The following is a 20,797-nucleotide window of genomic DNA, read 5'->3' as shown; positions in this document are numbered from 1 at the left end:
ATATTAAATTTTAATAGAGCTCTTTTACTTTTCAGACCATAAATTATATATTAAAGAAAATAAATAAATAAGATAAAAAGTAATTTTGTAATTTTAGTAAAAACTGATGGCAATATAACTAAAAATTAGACGAAAATACCTTCTAGCATAATATGAAAAAAGAGAGATTTTAAAAATTGAGGTCTTGATTAACGTAATATTATAAACCCCAAGAAAAAATTAGTATTAGAGATAAATTAGATTGGAGGTACTAAATTATGCATTTTGTAACAAAAATTTATTAAATTTTTAATATAACTAGATGGTCACTAAACTTTAATTTTAATAACATTGATAATTTTTTCAAAAAGTGTGAGGATTACATTAGCAGTTACCAAACTTTACACTTTCTAACAAAAAAATATTAAAATTTTAATTTTAAAAGATACATGACCGGTGCTTTTCTTGTAACAAATTAAAGGTTTAATATATTTTTGTTACAAAATGCAAAATTTAGTGACTGTCCATATAAATTTACTATCTAATTGCGACGAAGAATTCTACTAGTGTTACTAAAATTAAAATTTAGCAACTATTTAATTATAAATCAAATATTCACTATATTTTTAATACAAAATGTAAAGTGTAATAATCGCCAATGTAATTTACTGATAACATTACCCAAAATATTTATTTGTATACCAAATGAAAGAAACTGCAACTTAAAATCGATAATATTTCTTATACATCAGTTATGGTAAAAACATCGCATTTAACATCATCCCTTTGCAAGGTTGGTTTCAGTAGATTTCTTAATTAATCACAATTTTTTCACAAACCAAGACTTTATTAAAGCAGAATTTGGGTAAGGTACCCAGTAGAAAAACTGACCAACCATATCAACAAAAAATGGAAAATGAATCGCTACAAGAACAAAAATAATATAAAACATAAAACGCACGCGATAAAGTCACTCTCTTGTAACAGTTGCCTTTGCCGAGTTGTCTGCATATTTTCAATACTTATAAATTAGTCTAATATGTTTAATTTGGAAGCATGCATGTGATTATGCCGGGTACAAATTTGCAGGCAAACGTGGCTTTGCGAGTGCAACTAATGGTTTGGCAAGTTCCAAACTATTCTTAGACTCTGAAAGATCAATGCTTGTCTCATTAGGGGGCACGCTCCAGCTAAACCCTTGAAGAAGCCTAGCAAATAACATAACAGTCATTGCAGTTCCCAACATGATGCCTGGACAACCTCTTCGTCCTGTACTAAATGAAAGCAAGTTCAAATCAGGCTGCGTCAGCATCACTTGACATCCACTTTTCTTGAAATGACGCTCTGGTTTGAACATGTGTGGTTCATCCCAAATCCGGGGATTCCGGCCGAGGCCGACTCGGCTAAGCAAGACATGGCTACCTTTCGGAATAAAATAGTTAGCAACAGTTGTATCTGCTATGGAGACATGAGGAAGATTGAAGAAGACAATAGGGTGGAGGCGAAACGCTTCTTTAGCACATGCTTTTATGTAATTGAGCTGTGGAAAATCTGCCTCTTGGACTAGTCTCTCCCTTCCAACAACTCTATCCAATTCTTCTACTGCGTTCTCAAGAAGTTTCGGTTTGTTTATCATCTCTGCAAGTGCCCATTCTATAGCATTTGATGGATTATCCACTGCTGCCAGCATTATTTCCTGCAAAAATTGATAGGTGATATTTAGCTTTGTTGAAATCAGTTGGTGGGAACTATAGTAATTAAAATGGAAGATGCAATAAATTTGAATCTTAACCAACATATTGCCGAACTGAAAATGATGAACTGAGCTTCTTGCAAGAAAAGAACATGCAAATGGAATTTTCCTTAATTCCATTTCAACAATCAGGCAGAAAAAATGTTATATTTGAGATATGTTGTATATGTTGGACAACTTTTATGGGGGAGAAGAAGTAGATAAACATAATAAACTATTTCTATAATTAAAGTACACAAGACACTTTATCTCTTAACAAGAGATAGCTTTCCACCCCTATCTCTTAACAAGAGATAACTATTTCTATTGTAAGTTATTTATAATAGCACTTGTATAATTTTTCACTTACAAATTTAACTAGTGATATTCATAGCACTTAATAATCTAACCTTTCATATACTTAGAGCTTTAGCATAACTATAGACTCTCTTTAACAACTAATCACTCTTAAAACAATAGTAGCAAATATTGAAGTTTACATTCAATAGTATGCATCTGAGATAGAGTGAGAGAGACAGAGCTTACAGTAATCTGAGCTTTAATCTCTTCCATTGACAGCAACGAGTTGCCATTGGCATCTTCTAAATGTATGAAAACGTCAAGCAAGTCATCCACTTCCTTCTTAGTGCCATCCCTCCATTGTTCGATCCTCGCTTCAATTATGGGATCTTGATATTTTTTTATGATCCCAATAGCATCCTTCATGATCTTCTCATGACCATCCAAGTCAAGCCCTATCAAGCATGGCATATAATCAGACACACTAAATGCATAGGTATGAGCAAGGGCTGTTAAAATCGCATCAACATGCTCTTTTTCCTCGACACCAGGCCCTCCGTCCTTCATTCCCTCCCCGAAGAACCTTTTGTTAAACACCATCTTCCTTATTACATTTCCACAATAGTGCCGTCCAGTGATTCTCACGTCAACTGATCCACCTTCCTCGGCAGTCTTGCATTGGTTATACACATAACGAACAAGGTGATCAGCTTCTTCAAGTCTTTTTCCGTAAAACCACTTATATTTTTCCGCAGAAAGAACTTGCGTTACCAGCACTCTCTTCATTTTCTTCCATTGTTCTCCTAAGGGCACAAGACCTGTTGTCAAATAACCACTTGTAGTGAGATCGGTGGACATGGTTATCGGCCTGCTTGCAAAGACAGCATCCTGTACTTCCAAGAATTCGCGGCTAATCTCAGGAGAAGTGACAGGAATCACATGAACGTTTCTAAGACGGATACAAGCAATTTCAGTGTTCATTTCTTTCATGAGCTTGTGTATCCATCGAAAGGTCGGCTTATTTGCTAGCATCGTTGGCAGGCATCCGACAAGAGGCCAAGGTTTTGGGCCAGGAGGTAGTAGGAGTTGCTTGGCCTTTTGGCTTTCTAGCTTTTGGAATTTCGTCAAGTAAATTAAGGCCAACGCCAAGAGAAGAACTAGGGAACAGGAGCTCAACAATGTTCTGAGAAAGCCAATGCCAATTCCGGAAAAATCTGGAGTGCCATGAAGAGAAGCTAGCCCAGTGCAAGATATTACAGAGGTAGCGTTCTGCATGGCCACAAAACTGTCCATCGACATGCTGCTTCTATTTAATAGAACTGGAAAGCCTGCATACTTTGCAGGATGCTGTTTCTAGCAAACTCTCAGCTCTTTTATCTCATTTGCTTTTTTCTTTTCCTTCTTTTTTTGTTTACACAATGTAATAATTAACTCTATAACCTCTCCCATTTATAGGGCTGAATCCAAAATCTACGATGTAATTCAATATAGCAATGCAATAGAACGATTTGTTACATCTGAATAATACAGGACGCGTGATCCGTATTTATACTTGTATCTTAATAACTCTACTGTATATACCATATATTTGAGCTTTTATTTATACATTTATCCAAATCATATATTAACTATATATTAAATCTTCTTCTATTCATTTATACAAACCATTTACACATTATGGAATTCAAGTTTAGTTTGGCCACACAACATATATTATTATTATTTAAGGTATCATTTTTATTTTCTTTTGATTTCATAACTAACCTCGTTTATGCATTCATATATATATACATGTCTAAAATAATATTTCATAACTATTCTTGTAATCTGATCGCGTTTGATAAGCGATTATAAAAAAAATTAAAATTAAGATAAAACGAGCTAAAGATATGAAAAAGTAACTGATGAGATGAAATACAAGGGCTTTGCAGTGGCAACTTTTAAGTCTCGAAATTTTTTACCTAAATTTAGTGTAGGTACTCGCCTATATATTAAAATAATAAATAATATTTATTAATTTTAAATGATAAAATATATGCCGATTATTTAATACTAAAGTATAAAACACTGATACATGTATATCACTTTTCTGTTAAGTATAGTGTATACATCAAGTCTAAATAAAAATTTTTAGTCTTTTCATATTATTTCCGTAACAGTTTATGGCCGATAGAGTTTCGTGTTGTTATACTATACAGTCCCATAAAAAAGATAAAAAAAAATTAAATAGTTAGATGCTGTTTGAACAAAGCCGTTACACGCTGATGTCACCCAACTATCTAATTTGGCTCCTTCGTCAACCACCCACAACCACTGTCCACCTTCATTGTTGCTAGGGCTAAGTTTGCCAGCAACTCTTCTGCTCCCAACTAGTGTCCTGGCCTCCCTCTCTCTCTCTCTCCTAACCTTCCTTCCTCCCCCTACCCGTTTCCTTTTTATTCTTCTCCCTTTTCGTTTTTTACTCACCCCTAGTTATTTACCCTTAAACCCCTAACTTGTATTTATCCTTTCAATTAAGCCACTAATTTGTTAAATTTGGGCTAAATTAGTTACAATTATTAAAACATGAAAAATATTTTGATTTAGTGTGACACCTTTACATCTAAATCCCATATTTAAATCAAACTTTTATTTTAACCCCGTTTTATATAAATAAATATTAGTTTAATCCAAGTACTTAGTTAATTTACTGGATCAAATTCATTAAAATCTAAATACTCAAATAATTACTATTGTTATAGCACTGTAAATACCAAAATTAAATCCTTTATTAAGTCCCATTATATTATTTATTTAAATAATACACCTTACCTAAATCAAATAAATAAATTCCATAAATATCTCATTATTATTAATACTAAAGATAAACAATTAAATAGCACTTTAATTTTAGGTTACTAATAGGTTGATATTATGTATATATAATTAAGGCTTTTAGTGATTTATTGGTATGTTTTATATACATAATATGTAAAAATATGTACTTATTATCTCACTTTATTTTTATTAGCTAATTTCAGATCATAATAACCAAAGAGAGAAAATATGAGCCAAGAATGTATAAATAGACTTTAATTGGATTGCAGCTGTAAAAGGCTCGGAATAAAGGCTTAGCTGAGTTTATCAAGGCCTACGAAAGAAAAATTAATTAGTTATAATGTAATTAACATAAATTATCTTTTTTAAGTTGTTTATTTTATTTAGGGTAGTTAAGAGATAACTATTGCGGTATTATGCTTAGAGAAGGACTCTGAATAAGGAATCTCTACAAGAAATAGAGCAGTTAAACAAGGAGAGCATCATTCTATTATTCTTCTCTCTGTGAATTTCCTATAGTCCGCCTTCTATAACATTTAGTTAGTTTTGATCAGAGAAGTTTTTCAGGACGTGGAGAATGAGGGTCAATCTTCTTCATTTCCTGAAGAATTTTTGGATTTTAAGAGAGCTTTAATTTTTATTTTATATTTCTTATTTCTTTTTATTTAATTACAATGACCTTTGGGTTAAATATGTCAGGTTAAGTTCAATAAGTGTTTAGTTTGGCTTTTTACTTATGTATGTACCTTATATATTATGAGTTTAATAAATTATTTCTTTATCTTCATACATATATTAGTTTCATCTATTATTGTTAATTGACCATTATATCAATTTAATAGTAATATGTGTTATGAAAATCTTTAGGTTAAAAGTATTAGATACATCATCTTTACTTTAATCTATGTTGGTATAAGAAATCTACATTAAATATTTCATTTGCATTTTTATTTTGTAGTTTATTTAATTTCTTTCGTAAACCTTCAAAATATTCTCAAAACATTGCCTTAGAGTGTTTAGATTTATTTTTATATTATAGTTGGTCTTTATAATATATGCTCTACAGTTTCTTGTGAGATTGACCTCATGGTAAACTTGCCCGTACTATCATTCGGTTCGTACATTTGCGAGTACTAAGCTTGAGAAATCAAGTTTTTGGCATTGTTGCCGGGAAACTAGGTCAATATTATATTGATTAATTATCGAGTTATATTTCTTGTGTTTTTGTGTGTTGCATGTTTATGTGTTTTTGTTTTGTCTTTAAATTTTTCTTTTTAAGTTTTTAAAATTTGAAATTTTTCCTTTGGTTTTGTATACCTAGCAGAAAAATAAGATCAGGTGATTCATCAACTCAAAATTCCTAAAACTTGAGATCAGCTGTTAAAAAGGCGGAAAGAGACCAAGAAGTTGAGAGTGAGTTTATACCTTCAAGAGAAAAATAATTTGAAGAAAAGTTAGAATAAGGATTTGAAGAAGAGATTGAAATAATAGCTAATGACCAAAGAAAAGTTGCAGCTCAAAGGCAAATGGCTATGAAAGATTATGCTCGTCCCATAATTGGTAACGCTACTTCATGCATAGTTCTAGGTGATGCATCTAGGAATTATAAACTTAAAAATATTCATTTTAATATGCTTTCTTCATTCTATAGTATGCCAAGTGAAGATGCAAATTTATTTGGCGATTTTATGCTATAGTTCATATATTTCCATTATCTCGATTAAATGAAAACCAACTAAGGATGAGATGTTTTTCTTAAATTATAATATTTAATTGAATATAGTGTTATAATATTATATTATATTAACATATTGAATTATATTAAAATATTGAATCATACTAAAATTTTAATATTGAATTATATTAAAATAAAAATAAAACAAAAATATTCAATTATATAATTATTATTTTCTTAGAATTATTTAATATTCAATATAGAATTATTTAATATATAATATAATTTTAATTTTAATTATTTAATTATTTAATATATCCCATTATCTCGACTAAATAAAAACCAGCTAAGGATGAGATGTTTTCCTTACTCATTAAAAGAGAAAGCAAAGGCTTGGTTAATCAGCTTGCCTTCTAATTCTTTGAGAACTTGGGATGAAGTTTAACAAAAATTTATAAGTAAATTCTACTCATATCAAAAGATTAAAGAATTAAGGGCTGAAATTTACAACTTTTATCAAAAAGATATTGAATCCTTTCATAAAGCATGATATCGCTCCAAATCATTTTTAATGTAATGCCCACACCATGGATACCCACTTCCTGTGACCAACTAATCATTCTATGATGGTTTAACACAACAATATCAATATATGGTTGACAATGCAGTTGATGGTGCTATGTTAGAAAAAAATTGTTGATGCGGGTTATGATATTTTTGAGATGTTAGAAGCCAATTGACAACAGAAGAGTGTAAGAATAAAAAAAGTATGAGTGAATGAAGTTGTGTCTAATAATGAGATGCTTATGTAATAGCTGAATTAACAAAAAAGTTAAAATACTTACTTCAACTAGGAATGTACCAAGCAATAAAGTATCTAGTATATGTGGTGTTTATGGTCATGGTGCTAAAGTTTACTTATCTTATGAGATTTATGCAGGAAATGATTATGAACAGGTTAATTTGATGGAATGTTATCAACCTAGGAATAGTCCATACTCCAGCACTTACAATCCAGGATGGAGGAACCATCCAAATTTTTTCTAGAGAAATAATGATTAAAATCTACCACAAATAACTTAGGTTGCATCATTAGCTTGAGTGACTTAAAGAAAAAGGCACATCACTATCTCATTCATTAGATTTAGACTTAAAGGGAAATAAGGGGATTACTAAGTATAACTAAATGTTAATTTATCATATAATTTACATTAAACATTTCATTTGTATATTTATTTTCTAATTTATTTAATTTCTTTTATAAACCTTCAAAACTTTTCAAAATATTAACTTAGAGTGATTAGATTTATTTTAAAGTATTTTTATGTGATAGTTGGTCTTTATAATATATGCTTTACAATTTCTTGTGAGATCGATCTCGTAGTAAATTTGTCTATACTATCATTCAAATCGTACACTTACAAATACTAAATTTGAGACATCAGTCACTTTATTCAAAATAATAAATCATATGCCCATTACTTGAATATATCAGATGTGTATTACTTGATTAGTTTGAGATTATTATTATTATTATTCCTCTAATTTGTATGTACTAATTTATTATTTATTTTCAAATATTAAATTGTATAAAATATCTAGATATTAAGTTGTAGAAAACTCGAGATGTCAAATACTATATGAGTTACATTTATAAATTTAACATGAATGATAAATATATGTTTCAGTAAAAATAACAATTAAGTTTGAACTTTCCTCCATGTTTGTCATGAAAAACTGTACACTTGCAATGGGAAAAATAATATTATGTGATTCTTAAGGATTTAAGGCTTAGTTATCAAGAATCAAGAGGCTTGATCTTGGTCTTGTCCTCTACTGATCAATCATTCACCCCAATTTAAGCACTTTGCACGTTGTTATTTCGAAGAAAGAAAAATTGTACGATTTTATGCAAGAATTTACAACCAGGTATTTAAGATCCATTGAGATAACAGTCTGCCCCACCGAGCAATATTGAGATAACAGTACACAATAAGCTTTATGCGTATTCAATATTGTCCAGAAGACAATATATTTTTTCTGGCACCTCATATTTAAAGTGTAATATCTTAGATCACATAAATAAATATAGAGAAAATTATATTTATATATAAAAAACTGTAACACCCGGAATTTTTTTTATATTTAATAATAAATTTTTATTTAAGTTAATTTTAGCTTTATTTTTATTCGGTTTAATTGGAATGATTTAAATACAAATTTTGAATGTTCATGTTAGATAAATAAATGAGTTATTTTCTATACCCAATTAGTTTGATTTTTAAGAAATTATTCAAGTAAATTATTTGAGAAATGATTATATTTTGGTTATTCAAAATTTTCCCAAATGCATATTTATATAAGTAAAATTATATATTGGAAAATTATGGTAGAATTGTAAAGGATGTTTATAAAAGAATTTTGAAAAAATTGGTATTATAATTGATTAGTAGTATTAAATATTAAGTTGGAAATTGATTATTTAATTTAATTGTGTGTAAGGACTAAATTGAAAATTTATTTTGGAATAAGGATTGAAAGTATAATGTTATTTTTATGGGGTTTTAATGGAAATTTGTGAGCTTGGTATTTTTGTAAATAAATATGTCGGTAGGGGTATTTTTGTAATTGTGTATTTTCAATAATTCGGTTTTGGCCCAAATTAAATAGTTAGGGGCTTAATTGAAAGGCTAAAAAGAAGTTTGGGGGTTAAATTGGAATTCTGCGGGATGAAATTGTAAGTAATTAAGAAAGTTGAGGGACCAAGTTGTAATAAGGAAACGTTCGAGGGCCTAATGTCGATATTGAAAGAAAGAAAAGAAGGATCGGGGAAGGAAGAGAGGAGAGAGAGAGAGAGCCGAAGAAGAAGGAGGAGCTGCGGTGGCGTGCGTCGTCGGAGTGGCTTGTGGCGGCCGGCCGTCGGCCAGCGGCAGCGCAGGCACCACGGGCGACGGCAGCTCGCGAGGAGGAAAATGGCCGAAGCTTCCTTGCCGCCGTGCGAGCGTTTCCGGCGTCGGTGGCTGTTGACCTTGGTGCCGATCGACTCCTCTCGGCCTCGGCTTTGTTTTGGCGGCGGCGGCGTCGACAGTGGTGGCCGGAATCGGAAGATCCGGTGGAGAGAGAAAATGGTGGCAGAATGGACGATCGGAGGGCATATCCCGACTCTCCTCTGCTCAAGCTTCGCGATGGCACCGGTTTCGTGGCGATCGGGCTTCGTTTGCGAATCGACGGCCGTGATCGTCCGCAAATTTCTCCGGATGATCGGGTGTCAGATCGAAAAATCGGAAGCGGGAATCGTCATCAGCGCGTCGTTGTGAGTCCGATGGTGTGTCCAGATCGTTGATCGGACTCCGGCGGCCGGAGGCGAGTCGATCGAGCGTCTCGGTAATTTTCTCTGGCCGTTGATCTTAGAAATCCTTGATTTTAAATTTGTGTCTATTGGATGGTATTGTGTACTTGATGATTTTTATGAGTCAAAAATAATTGTCTGTCAGTTGGCCTGCCATAGTCGTATTTTGTGCTGTGTGGCGGAGTCGGGAAATAGTGAAGTTTGGGGACCCGACTCCCATTATTTTAATTGTTGGATATTTAGAGTGTTTTTCTGGCAGGTTCTGGACCCGTTTTTACGGGGGGTAATGCTCGTGTTGTAGGGGAGGTTCTGCCGAATTTTCGGTAGTTCCTGAGTCGAGATTCTTAGACAGTCAGTCCTAGGAATCTAGACCTAGGATCTATTGTAATTGTTTCATCGTTTTGATAAATTGTTTTCCGTGACTAGATTGTCAGTTCGTTTGGCTCGCTCCAACTGAGGCACCGGAGCAGAGCTAGGAGGTCGCCCAATCCTGTGAGTTAAAGTCATTTAATCATTGCACTATTGCTAAGTCTGATTTAATATGCTATTTTGAAAGTTTATGCATAATATGATTATTAGTATCGCAAAATAAATGATTTCACTTGATTATTAATATTTATAATAATATAAATATTATTATTAGTATGTTATAATAAGATAAACGTTATTATTTTTCCCCTCACAAATTGCACGTTGTTTTACCTTAAATCTTTAATCTTTATTTCGATATGTGTTGGTTGAGTTCATTAGATAATGATATTTATTATATGTGATGATTGCGAATTGGGAAATGTGGCTTGTAGAACATGCCGTCTGATGGGTTACATCAGGAACGCGTGCGCACCGGTAATGATTATGGACATAAGGTTATTATGGATTTGTTTGCCCTGATCGAGCATTGCTCTCACGAGTTCGATTGATTGCGAGTTAAGGTCCCCGATCGAGCGATGCTCTCCGGGCGGCTTATTTGGAATTCAAGTGTTCAGTCTGGAGGTAAGGACCCTGATCGAGCTTGCTCTCTAGGCACCAGTCTTATTGGATTAAGAGAGCCAAAATGGCTGTTAGAATTTGGGGTTAGGGTTCTATTGAGCCACTCGTCCCGTAAAAGTAAAAAATATATTTTTATTTATTTATTTATTAATTTATTATGGTATGGTTATAATATGGATTGTATTTACGTGCATGGTTGATATTTTGATTCGAATGATTAATATTTTATGTGAAGGAAATAGTAGGGTATGATTATAGTATGGTTTGATATCTGATTTGAATAATCTATGTTTTCCGAGAAGAAGCAATAGTCTCTAGATTATTTGATTTTAACTCACTCTAGACCAGTCTCCATTTATGTTTTTCTGATTCGTGATCGTTAGTTCTCCGCGACTCTTATTCGGTAGCTCCTTCATCATCGGGTGATGTATTTGATTTGGTATGTAAATTGGTAAATCTTAGATCCTCCGCAGTAGTAATAGTAGATGTATCAGTTGTAAATTTTCTGAGTTTCAGGTCTCGCCTAGTTCTTCTGGCAGACCGATTAAATTATGTAAAGTGTAGCATTTAAGATAAATTGTGGCTTTAATAATATTAATTTGAGATGAGATTTGTTTAAATCAGTGAGTGTCAGGCTTACTACGGGTTTCGGTGGCCTTAAGCCTACCCATTCCTAGTCATGGGTCACGGGCCCAAGGTGGGGTCATGACAAAGTTGGTATCAGAGCTTAGGTTTAGATTTCCTTCGACCTAAGTTAAGATTTTTCTTGGTACTGCGGAGTTAGGATCAAATCTGTCTTGTTGTTTTCATTGACTCCAGTGTCTCAGCCTTCACAGTTAGAGAGTCAGTCTTTCCTTTCTTGTGAGCTTGTCTTTGGTGCCGTGCTGAGAATGTGCTTTGTAGCGATGGGAGGATCTGAAGCGCGATAGACTCGTGTTGTTTCTTCAAGTGATTAGTGCAGTCCGCCTTTAGAAGCTTTGATTGTTGTTTCGATGGTGGGCACCGCAGTCAGTTTTAGTGTAGAGCGTGATTGCAGTCGTGTCATGAGCTGCCTCGTCATCGCATCAGGCATCGCCTTTTTGAGTAGCGCCTAAGGTAGTGCCTGGGAAGTCGAGCGGATGTCAGAGCTTTATGGTTGAGTTTTATGGTTGTAAGAAGCTTAAAAAAGATGGCAGAAGTATTTTCGGACGCTTGGAATCCAGAGAAACTTAAGCGAACATTATTTATTTTTCTAAGTAGGACAAGTGTTTTTGAAATACAATATTGCGCCTAGTCCCGTAAGAATGCATTATGGCATTTCACTGTTAGGCATGCATAAATTCATTTTAGGACATGCATCATACATTGTGCATTGCAACCCTTGGTGATAGGGGCATCATCACCCTGGCGCGCGATATTGTAAAATTTTATATAAAGAAATGGCTAAAGGTTTTACGATTTTATAAAAGTATTTTTCCAAGATAATAAAGCTTTTATCAGTGATGATTATAAAGTAAGTAAAGATGTAATTTTTCAAAGTAAATAGTGTTAGCTTGAGAATTTTCTGGATGACGAGTTGAGTTGTTGAGAGAGTGAGTATGTGGAGCTGTAGGCCCTATGTTAGATTATAAGAGAGGCTTTTGGATTTCAGTCAAAGAGGAATCTTGTGTCAGGATGGCATGAGTTGTGTCGGTTATGGAAACTAGATGGATGGTATGTCATAAGTGATGTGGTTTGGTAAGAAAATAAGGTTGTGGGAACCCTTGGTTTTGTCGGCAGGTTGGTGAGGTGGCATGTAAGTTGGACTTGCCGCCAAGTATTAGTAATGTTCTCTGAGGTTAAATCCAGTTTTTCGTAGGTCTGAGTTGAGGAAGTATATTTTCGATCCTTTGCTCGTGTTGGATCCTCAGTGTATGAATGCAAGTAAAGATTTGGTTTCCGAGGAGTAGTAAGTGAGGATCGCGGATTTTCAGGTTCGCCAGTTTTATTTAAGGGTTTTGTCGATGAGTCTTGTGGTTTATTTCTGCCGAGGAAAAGTTTCCGAGAAGCCGGGTTGGAGATGAGAGGTTCCTAATTAGTTTCAATCTTAGAGTGTAGCCCCTTTTCTTTTAAAATTCGAGGTCGAATTTTTTTTAAGGGGGGGAGAATGTAACACCCGGAATTTTTTTTAGATTTAATAATGAATTTTTATTTAAGTTAATTTTAGCTTTATTTTTATTCAGTTTAATTGGAATGATTTAAATACAAATTTTGAATGTTCATGTTAGATAAATAAATGAGTTATTTTCTATACCCAATTAGTTTGATTTTTAAGAAATTATTCAAGTAAATTATTTGAGAAATGATTATATTTTGGTTATTCAAAATTTTCCCAAATGCATATTTATATAAGTAAAATTATATATTGGAAAATTATGGTAGAATTGTAAAGGATGTTTATAAAAGAATTTTAAAAAAATTGGTATTATAATTGATTAGTAGTATTAAATATTAAGTTGGAAATTGATTATTTAATTTAATTGTGTGTTAGGACTAAATTGGAAATTTATTTTGGAATAAGGATTGAAAGTATAATGTTATTTTTATGGGGTTTTAATGGAAATTTGTGAGCTTGGTATTTTTATAAATAAATATGTCGGTCAGGGGTATTTTTGTAATTGTGTATTTTCAATAATTCGGTTTTGGCCCAAATTAAATAGTTAGGGGCTTAATTGAAAGGCTAAAAAGAAGTTTGGGGGTTAAATTGGAATTCTGCGGAATGAAATTGTAAGTAATTAAGAAAGTTGAGGGACCAAGTTGTAATAAGGAAAAGTTCGAAGGCCTAATGTCGATATTGAAAGAAAGAAAAGAAGGATCGGGGAAGGAAGAGAGGACACTTGTTAGTTTTGATAATATTTTAAATGAGTGACACATTAAGTACACTTGTACTATATTAAACTGTTTGATTATTTCGGAGTTGATCGGTAACTTGAACGAAGGATCACGCATTTGATTCGTGATCTATGTATCAGTACAAGTCTGTTAATATTATCGGATAATCAATCGGACTCTAATGATTAGTGCTGTGTCTACTAACATATGGTATATGAATTATAAAACTTATAACAAGGAATTAAAGTATTTAATTATATATAATTTATTAGTTGATAATTGATTATATGATAATATGATATTATTATTAATATTATTAAAATTCCTATTAATTAAATGAGTTAAAGACTAATCAGTGGATAAGGTGGTACAGCAAGTAGCGAATTGGGCTCTAATACTATCACGATAAAAGAAAGTGTAGTGGACGGGGCTATAGGCTACCTTGCTGAATTTCACACAGGAAATGACTAGGGTACACCACGTAGGCAATTTATACCCTGCATCCTGGTCCACTTTGTATTATGGGTCGGAGGCAGGAAAATACGTGTGGGACTGTGTCTTGCACTTTTTAAAAAAAATTTGAAATTACTATAAATAAATTATATATTAAGTAAATATTTTAATATTTATAAAATTAATTTTTATGTGTGTGTTATACGACTGTCATAATTATTTTGAACTTAAATAATAATGTAAATATAATATTTCCATGAATAATAAATTAAATATTGTAAGTGTCATTTTTAATTTTTTTATGCACAAACTTAAATTTTATGTTTTAAAATAATACAACTATTAAAATGTGGCAAAATATAGTAACACGTGTTAAAAAAATTTATATCTTAAAATCTAATATATATATATATATGTATAGGTAAATAAAATTCAAAAACTAAGCAAAATATACTAACACGTGTTAAAAAAATTTATATCTTAAAATCTAATATATATATATGTATAGGTAAATAAAATTCAAAAACTAACATAATTAGTAATATATATTTTTAAAATTTTCAATTAGTCATACTTTGGAGGATTAAAAATCAATATACTTTCAGTAAATTATAAAATAAATTATCTATTAAAAGTAATATAATATAATTTTTAGCAACTCTTTATATTCTAGATTTTTATATTATTCGTGAATGAAACTAATTTTTACATATTTCATAAATTAAAATCTTTCCTCGATACGTAATTGATAATTTCATAATCAAAAGTATTATCTTTTTATAATTATCATTCATACGACAATACTTATTATTTACTGTAATAATGTTCATTTTGTATTCAATCAATTTTTAGATAGTGATTATTTTAGTGAAGGATATTCATCATTTATGATCTATATGTTCATTAATTTATTATTGTCAATTCAGTAATTATAAATCTATATATGTTTTTAAAATAATCGTGAAATATTTATTTTCATATGAAAATGATGTTGATTCTTTATAAAAGTTAGATTTATTTTTTTATGATATATATTAAAATAATTTTTTTATTCATATAAGTATTCACCGTTTATAGATAATAATATTCATTAATTTATTTAAATGGATATATATAATATATATATAATATAAATCATTTTTACAGTTAGTATTTATCCCAAAAAACTTGTACGTCTTTGTGCAAAATTTACAACCAAGTATTTAAGGGTGGCCTGATCCTTGTGATAACAGCCTGCCCCAATACTATGTAAAGTATCTTTCATTTTATTGATAAGTACAAAAAAGAAATTATTTTAAAACTTTTAATATAAATATATTAATTAGATAAAAAGAAAATATATGATTGTAAATTATGAGAAAAAATGTATTTTATTTTTAAAAAAATTTAGTTTTTAATAATTTAATCATCTTTACTTTTTAACTTTGAGATATTTTTTTTGTCACTATTTATAATTATATGTCTTTTTTTATCTGAAAAAAATCATATTTTAAAAATTTTCAAATGATGAAACCACATAATACTTTTATTTATTTATCCTTTTATTTTATTTTTTAAACTTTTTGAAAATTACTTTTGTAAAAAGCATGTGAATTGATTGATGTTTTCTTCTAGAGCAAGTTGAGAAAAACAGTTTATAAAAATTATAAAAACTAATATTTTAAATCAAAAGAAATTCTTAACGTGCTTTTTCGATACCAATAGTGAAACTATACGCATTCTAAATGTCCTGCATAACTTTGATAGATAGAAAAACGATGAATAAAAATTAATGAGAAAATAAATAAATAATAAGATGGAACATACAAGGGTTTTAAATATATGGTGTACCAAAAAATATAATTCTTAATGATTCATCCACTTATCAAAACTACATAAAAAATAACATTTCATTATTCTTAGCCAAATAAAATCATCTTCGAGCAAAATCCAGAAGCATGACTAATAAATCCAGAACTGTACAAATAAGCTATATGCATATTCAATATTGTCCAAAAGACAATATATTTTATTTGACATATCTGATATTTAAGGTGTGATATCATAGATCACATAAATGAATATATGCACCCACCTAAAGAAAATTATATTTATATATAAAAGAACTAAAAGTACCACACTTCATTTCCAGTTTCTATAGAGAATAACTAAATTAAAATCACCAATAAATAAATAATTTTTATGAGAAACACTTAGAGTAAAGAAAATACAATGTCACTCTCTCAATATGCAAGACTTTTAGCCGAATCCTCAATCAAACTATAATTTTATACAACCTCCTAACTTTAAATAATTATTTGAATATTTAACTCTATAATTCACTTATAAATATAATTTAAAAATAATTTAAATATTTTTTGCTAACAATCCTTATGTAACCTCTAATATCTATATAATATCTCATTCTTGACAATCATTAATTTTTATAATTAACATAATCAATTATCTTAATAACTAATCCACCTTATCCATTGATTACAATTTAACTCATTTAATTAATAGGAGTATTAAAAATATTAATAATAATATCACATGATCATATCATTAATTATCAACCAATAATTATATATAATTAAATACCTCAATTCCTTACTATAAGTTTTATAATTCATATACTATATTCTAAATTAATTACCATAATTTAATAATAAAATTCATAATGTAGTTAATATTCATTTTCCTTATGTTCTCCAGCCGCCCAATTATAGATTTTAATCCATTTAATCTATATAAATAAAAAAAATTAATTCCTTAATGTAAGTACTAACTAATATATCTCCAAAAATGTTACAATCTTTAATAAATAATTATCTATTTATTCTACTAAAATTTATATTAACTATGTAAACAATTATCTATGTTAGTGGACTCGATACTGGTTATTGGAGCCTGATCGATTATCTGATGAATCTAATAGACTTGTAATGATACATAAATTATGAATCTATATGATCCTTCATTCAAGTTACCGATCAACCCTGAAATAGTCAAATAGTTTTGGCTATCAATTTTTTAAAGAAATTATATCACTATAAAACCGGTGTGGATAGAAAATTTATGAGGAGAATTTATTATTCTCTAATTACCCAAAGCACGTCAGAAAATTCATTGCAAATCAAACTAGCTTTGTTTTCTGAACGAGTTGTCGAAGCCCTTCAAAATAAATTACTGATTGTTCTCAACTAACTTATAGAAATAGTGACACCAGGTCGAATCCTAAGGGAACCAATGTGAATAGTTTTTTAAAATTAAATAATAAACATAGAGGGTTTTGAATGATTGAACTAAAATTATAAGTAAATAAAAAAATGATAAAAGCTGATTATTAAAGTAAATAAAAATTAATCTTACCAAACTTCCAATTCAAAAGTGTAAATTCCATCCAATTCTAATTCTAATCAAAAACTTAAATATCAATTTTTCTATTCAAGTACTTAGACTATTTATTTGGAAAAGCCGCAACAAGTGTAAATTCTTTTAATATAATTGACTCAAACCCAGCATCCAAATCAAAACTTACCATTAGTCAACCGGGCACGAAAGCGTACCATATCAACTCAATGATAGCATTAAGAATAATGAGAATGACTAAACCAACATTAATTAATCGAGATAGCTGCAATATAATTAATCTTGTTATTTTATTTCTCTAGAGCCTATCATGCAAGCTATGTAATTCGGAAAGACCGCAATCACACACACACAAGCTAACTCCTTATTAGAAAACAACCCCGTAAGAGGGGTATATTTGTCAATATGAGAAAATAACTCCGTAAGAGGTTATATCTTTAAACATGAGAAAAAAACCCCAAAAAAGTAGTATATTTGTCAATATGAGAAAAGAACCCCGTAAGAGGGGTATATTTGTCAATATTAGAAAGCAGCCCCGTAAGAGGGGTATATCTTTCAACATGATAATACAATCCTAAAAAAATGGTATATTTTTCAATATGAGTAAACAACTCCGTAAGAGGGGTATATTTGTCAATATGAGAAAACAACCCTGTAAGAAGGGTATATTTGTCAATATTAGAAAACAACCCCATAAGAGTGGTATATCTTTCAAAATGAAAAAACAACCCCATAAAAATTGTATAATTGTCAATATGAGAAAACAACCTCGTAAGAGGGGTGTATTTGTTAATATTAGAAAACAACCTTGTACGAGGGGTATATCTGTCAAAATGAGAAAACAACCTCAAAAAAGTGGTATATTTTTCAATATTAGAAAACAACCCCGTAAGAGGGGTATATTTGTCAATATGAGAAAACAACCCTGCAAGAGGGGTATATCTTTCAACATGAGAAAACAACCCCAAAAAAGTGGTATATTTTTCAATATGATACTTATATCAATCGTTCATGACAATTGTGGATCATAAACTCAAAGATAGCAATAGAAAAATCAATATCATATTGAGTCGTCAGTTTAATCAATATCAAAAATTCATAAACAATAATAATAGAAAAAAAAATACTTGAATTAAAGAAGAAATTATATTAAGCACAAAATCTCACAAAATCACAATTGGAATTTATTCACTCTTGAATGAGAAATTAAAAGCTTAGCCACGCATGGTGAAGTAAGAATTCACAAGAGTTATAGGGAATAGAGGAAGAAAATAAAAAATATAAAAGCTCAAAGTCGTTCCCTTTTGTAAAACTAGCCTCCTTATATAGAAAGTCAAACCTAAATCCTAATAAAATAATCTCTATCCATAAAGAAATAAACTTCCTATATAATTCAAATCCCATATGGAAAGCTAAAAAAAAAGGGAAATCTAAATAAATAAAATCCTAATAATATAGGAGACAATCTTTTTTTATCCAGAACTTCCAAAATAAAGGAAATAACATAAAAGTGGACTCACCATGAATTTAACTAAAAAAATTTAAAATTCTCATCAACAGATTTCAGCAGCTCATAGATTGCAGGGAGTGGTCACGCCTTGTTGAAAATGATATTCTGCATAAACTTTCACTGATCCTCCAAAAGACTTGATTTTTGACAAGTGATGCTTGAAAATATGTCTTTAAACTGAATTCTGCTCAATCTCTGATATTTCAACATCTAGATCATAACAAACACAATTTCCACAATTAAGCACAATATCCAATCAAAATATAAGAGAATTAAACACAATAAGTATTATTTATGATCTATCAAATTTTTCCAAACCTAATTCATGCTTGTCCTCAAGCATACCTCAACTCAACATATCAATTCTCCTCTCTACTTCCTTTTAATCTCTTTAAATATCCCTAAATACCAAATAAGTTAAACATACATCAATGAGTTGAATCATAATGACTATCAAGAGAATAACACTCATAGGATAAATTTTGTAACAAAAAAAATAAGTATCTCACTAATCCATCAAAATCAAATGCAAAAAGACTTAACACCCTAATATGGTTTTACAATACTCTCAAAGTGTTTAGGGTGCATTTACTTTCAGAATAAAAAAATAGCATGTTATTACCATAATCTTGCTAATGAGTCAAGTCTCCACCACTACACATGTATTGGTTGCAAAAATCAAAGGGACTTCACAAGGGTTGTATGGGGCTTAAGAAAGGGTATGATAAAAGAAAAAAATTAAAGTGTTTCATAATCAAGACAAAAAGTCATTTACTTGCATGATAACTATGCCACATAACCACAAAATACACTATAAAAACTTTGAATTTTATCTCCACATCTTATATTAGCACTAAAATGTTTGGAGAAATAACATATAACAATTCAGTTCAACATCTTTGATAAACACTTCTCCAATTATCCTCTTTCATGAAAGGAATAAATATCAACTTTTTTTTTCAACATTTTATTTTTCTTTTTTATTTTTTTCATTTTTTTCGAATTTCTTTCCATTACTAATTTTTTTTTCTTTTTAGCATTTTTCTGTTTCTTTTTATACCATCTAACACTTTTGCATCTTGTCTTAACAAGGATAGAAAAATAGAAGTAATAAATGAAAGGTCTTGGGCTAAACAATATGTGTTAAAGACAAGAAAAAAATAAAAAATAGGCTCAAAGTGGCTAACTAAAAGGAAAATTAACAAAGTAGATCTTTTAAGAGTCTAAGAATTGCTTAATCATAATTGTCCTTATCATATTAAAGCACCAATCCAAAAATGTGGTCTCAATATACATTCACAAGCAAGTTCTAGAATAAGCGCACTAAGTATGATAACATTCAACAAAAACAATTAGAGCAAAATATAATATACTGCTCTTAGGCTCAAAAGTTCACTTGAATGTTCAAATTTGCATCAAATCTTGTGCATTTTTCAATCAATAAACCAATGAGATACCATCAAATAATTTTAAAGAAACACTAATCATGCTTATTCCTTTCATGTATTAAAATTCAAACAAAAAATGTATCCCTAACTTACATGGAAATCTAGGTTATAAGAAAAAAAAAGGTTCCAAAAGAAAAATTAGCACATATGAATTAAAGCACACCTAATTCTAAGCATAAAAAAACACAATTTTCAAAAATAAAAGGAAATCATGTAATTAACAAATTCTTCCCTCACACCTAAACTATATATTATCCTCAATGTATCAAAAAGAAAATGGCTCACAAAAAAAATGAAAAGAAATATGAAACTCTCCTGATTTGCGAGCAACTTGGGCTGAGTA

General features: G+C 30.3%; 1 protein-coding gene and 1 non-coding gene across 2 annotated transcripts; both read right to left on the bottom strand.

Moving 5' to 3' along the window:
* Positions 1–953: 953 nt before the first annotated feature.
* LOC8282195 (phenylalanine N-monooxygenase CYP79D16) lies at positions 954–3,521 on the bottom strand. The gene is made up of 2 exons (XM_015721936.3): positions 2,258–3,521; positions 954–1,675 (listed from the first exon to the last, which is right to left on the bottom strand). Exons 1-2 carry the CDS (start codon positions 3,308–3,310, stop codon positions 1,046–1,048), a joined length of 1,683 nt encoding a protein of 560 aa, XP_015577422.3. The 5' UTR covers positions 3,311–3,521; the 3' UTR covers positions 954–1,045.
* Positions 3,522–6,990: 3,469 nt separating this feature from the next.
* LOC112535538 lies at positions 6,991–7,098 on the bottom strand. The gene has a single exon (XR_003079649.1). It is a non-coding gene; the product is annotated as a small nucleolar RNA R71 (small nucleolar RNA).
* Positions 7,099–20,797: the final 13,699 nt, after the last annotated feature.

The sequence above is a fragment of the Ricinus communis genome, chromosome 2 (genome assembly GCF_019578655.1).
Source record: "Ricinus communis isolate WT05 ecotype wild-type chromosome 2, ASM1957865v1, whole genome shotgun sequence".
In the NCBI taxonomy this organism is placed as follows: domain Eukaryota; kingdom Viridiplantae; phylum Streptophyta; class Magnoliopsida; order Malpighiales; family Euphorbiaceae; genus Ricinus; species Ricinus communis.
This window is presented reverse-complemented; position numbering and strand designations above follow the sequence as displayed.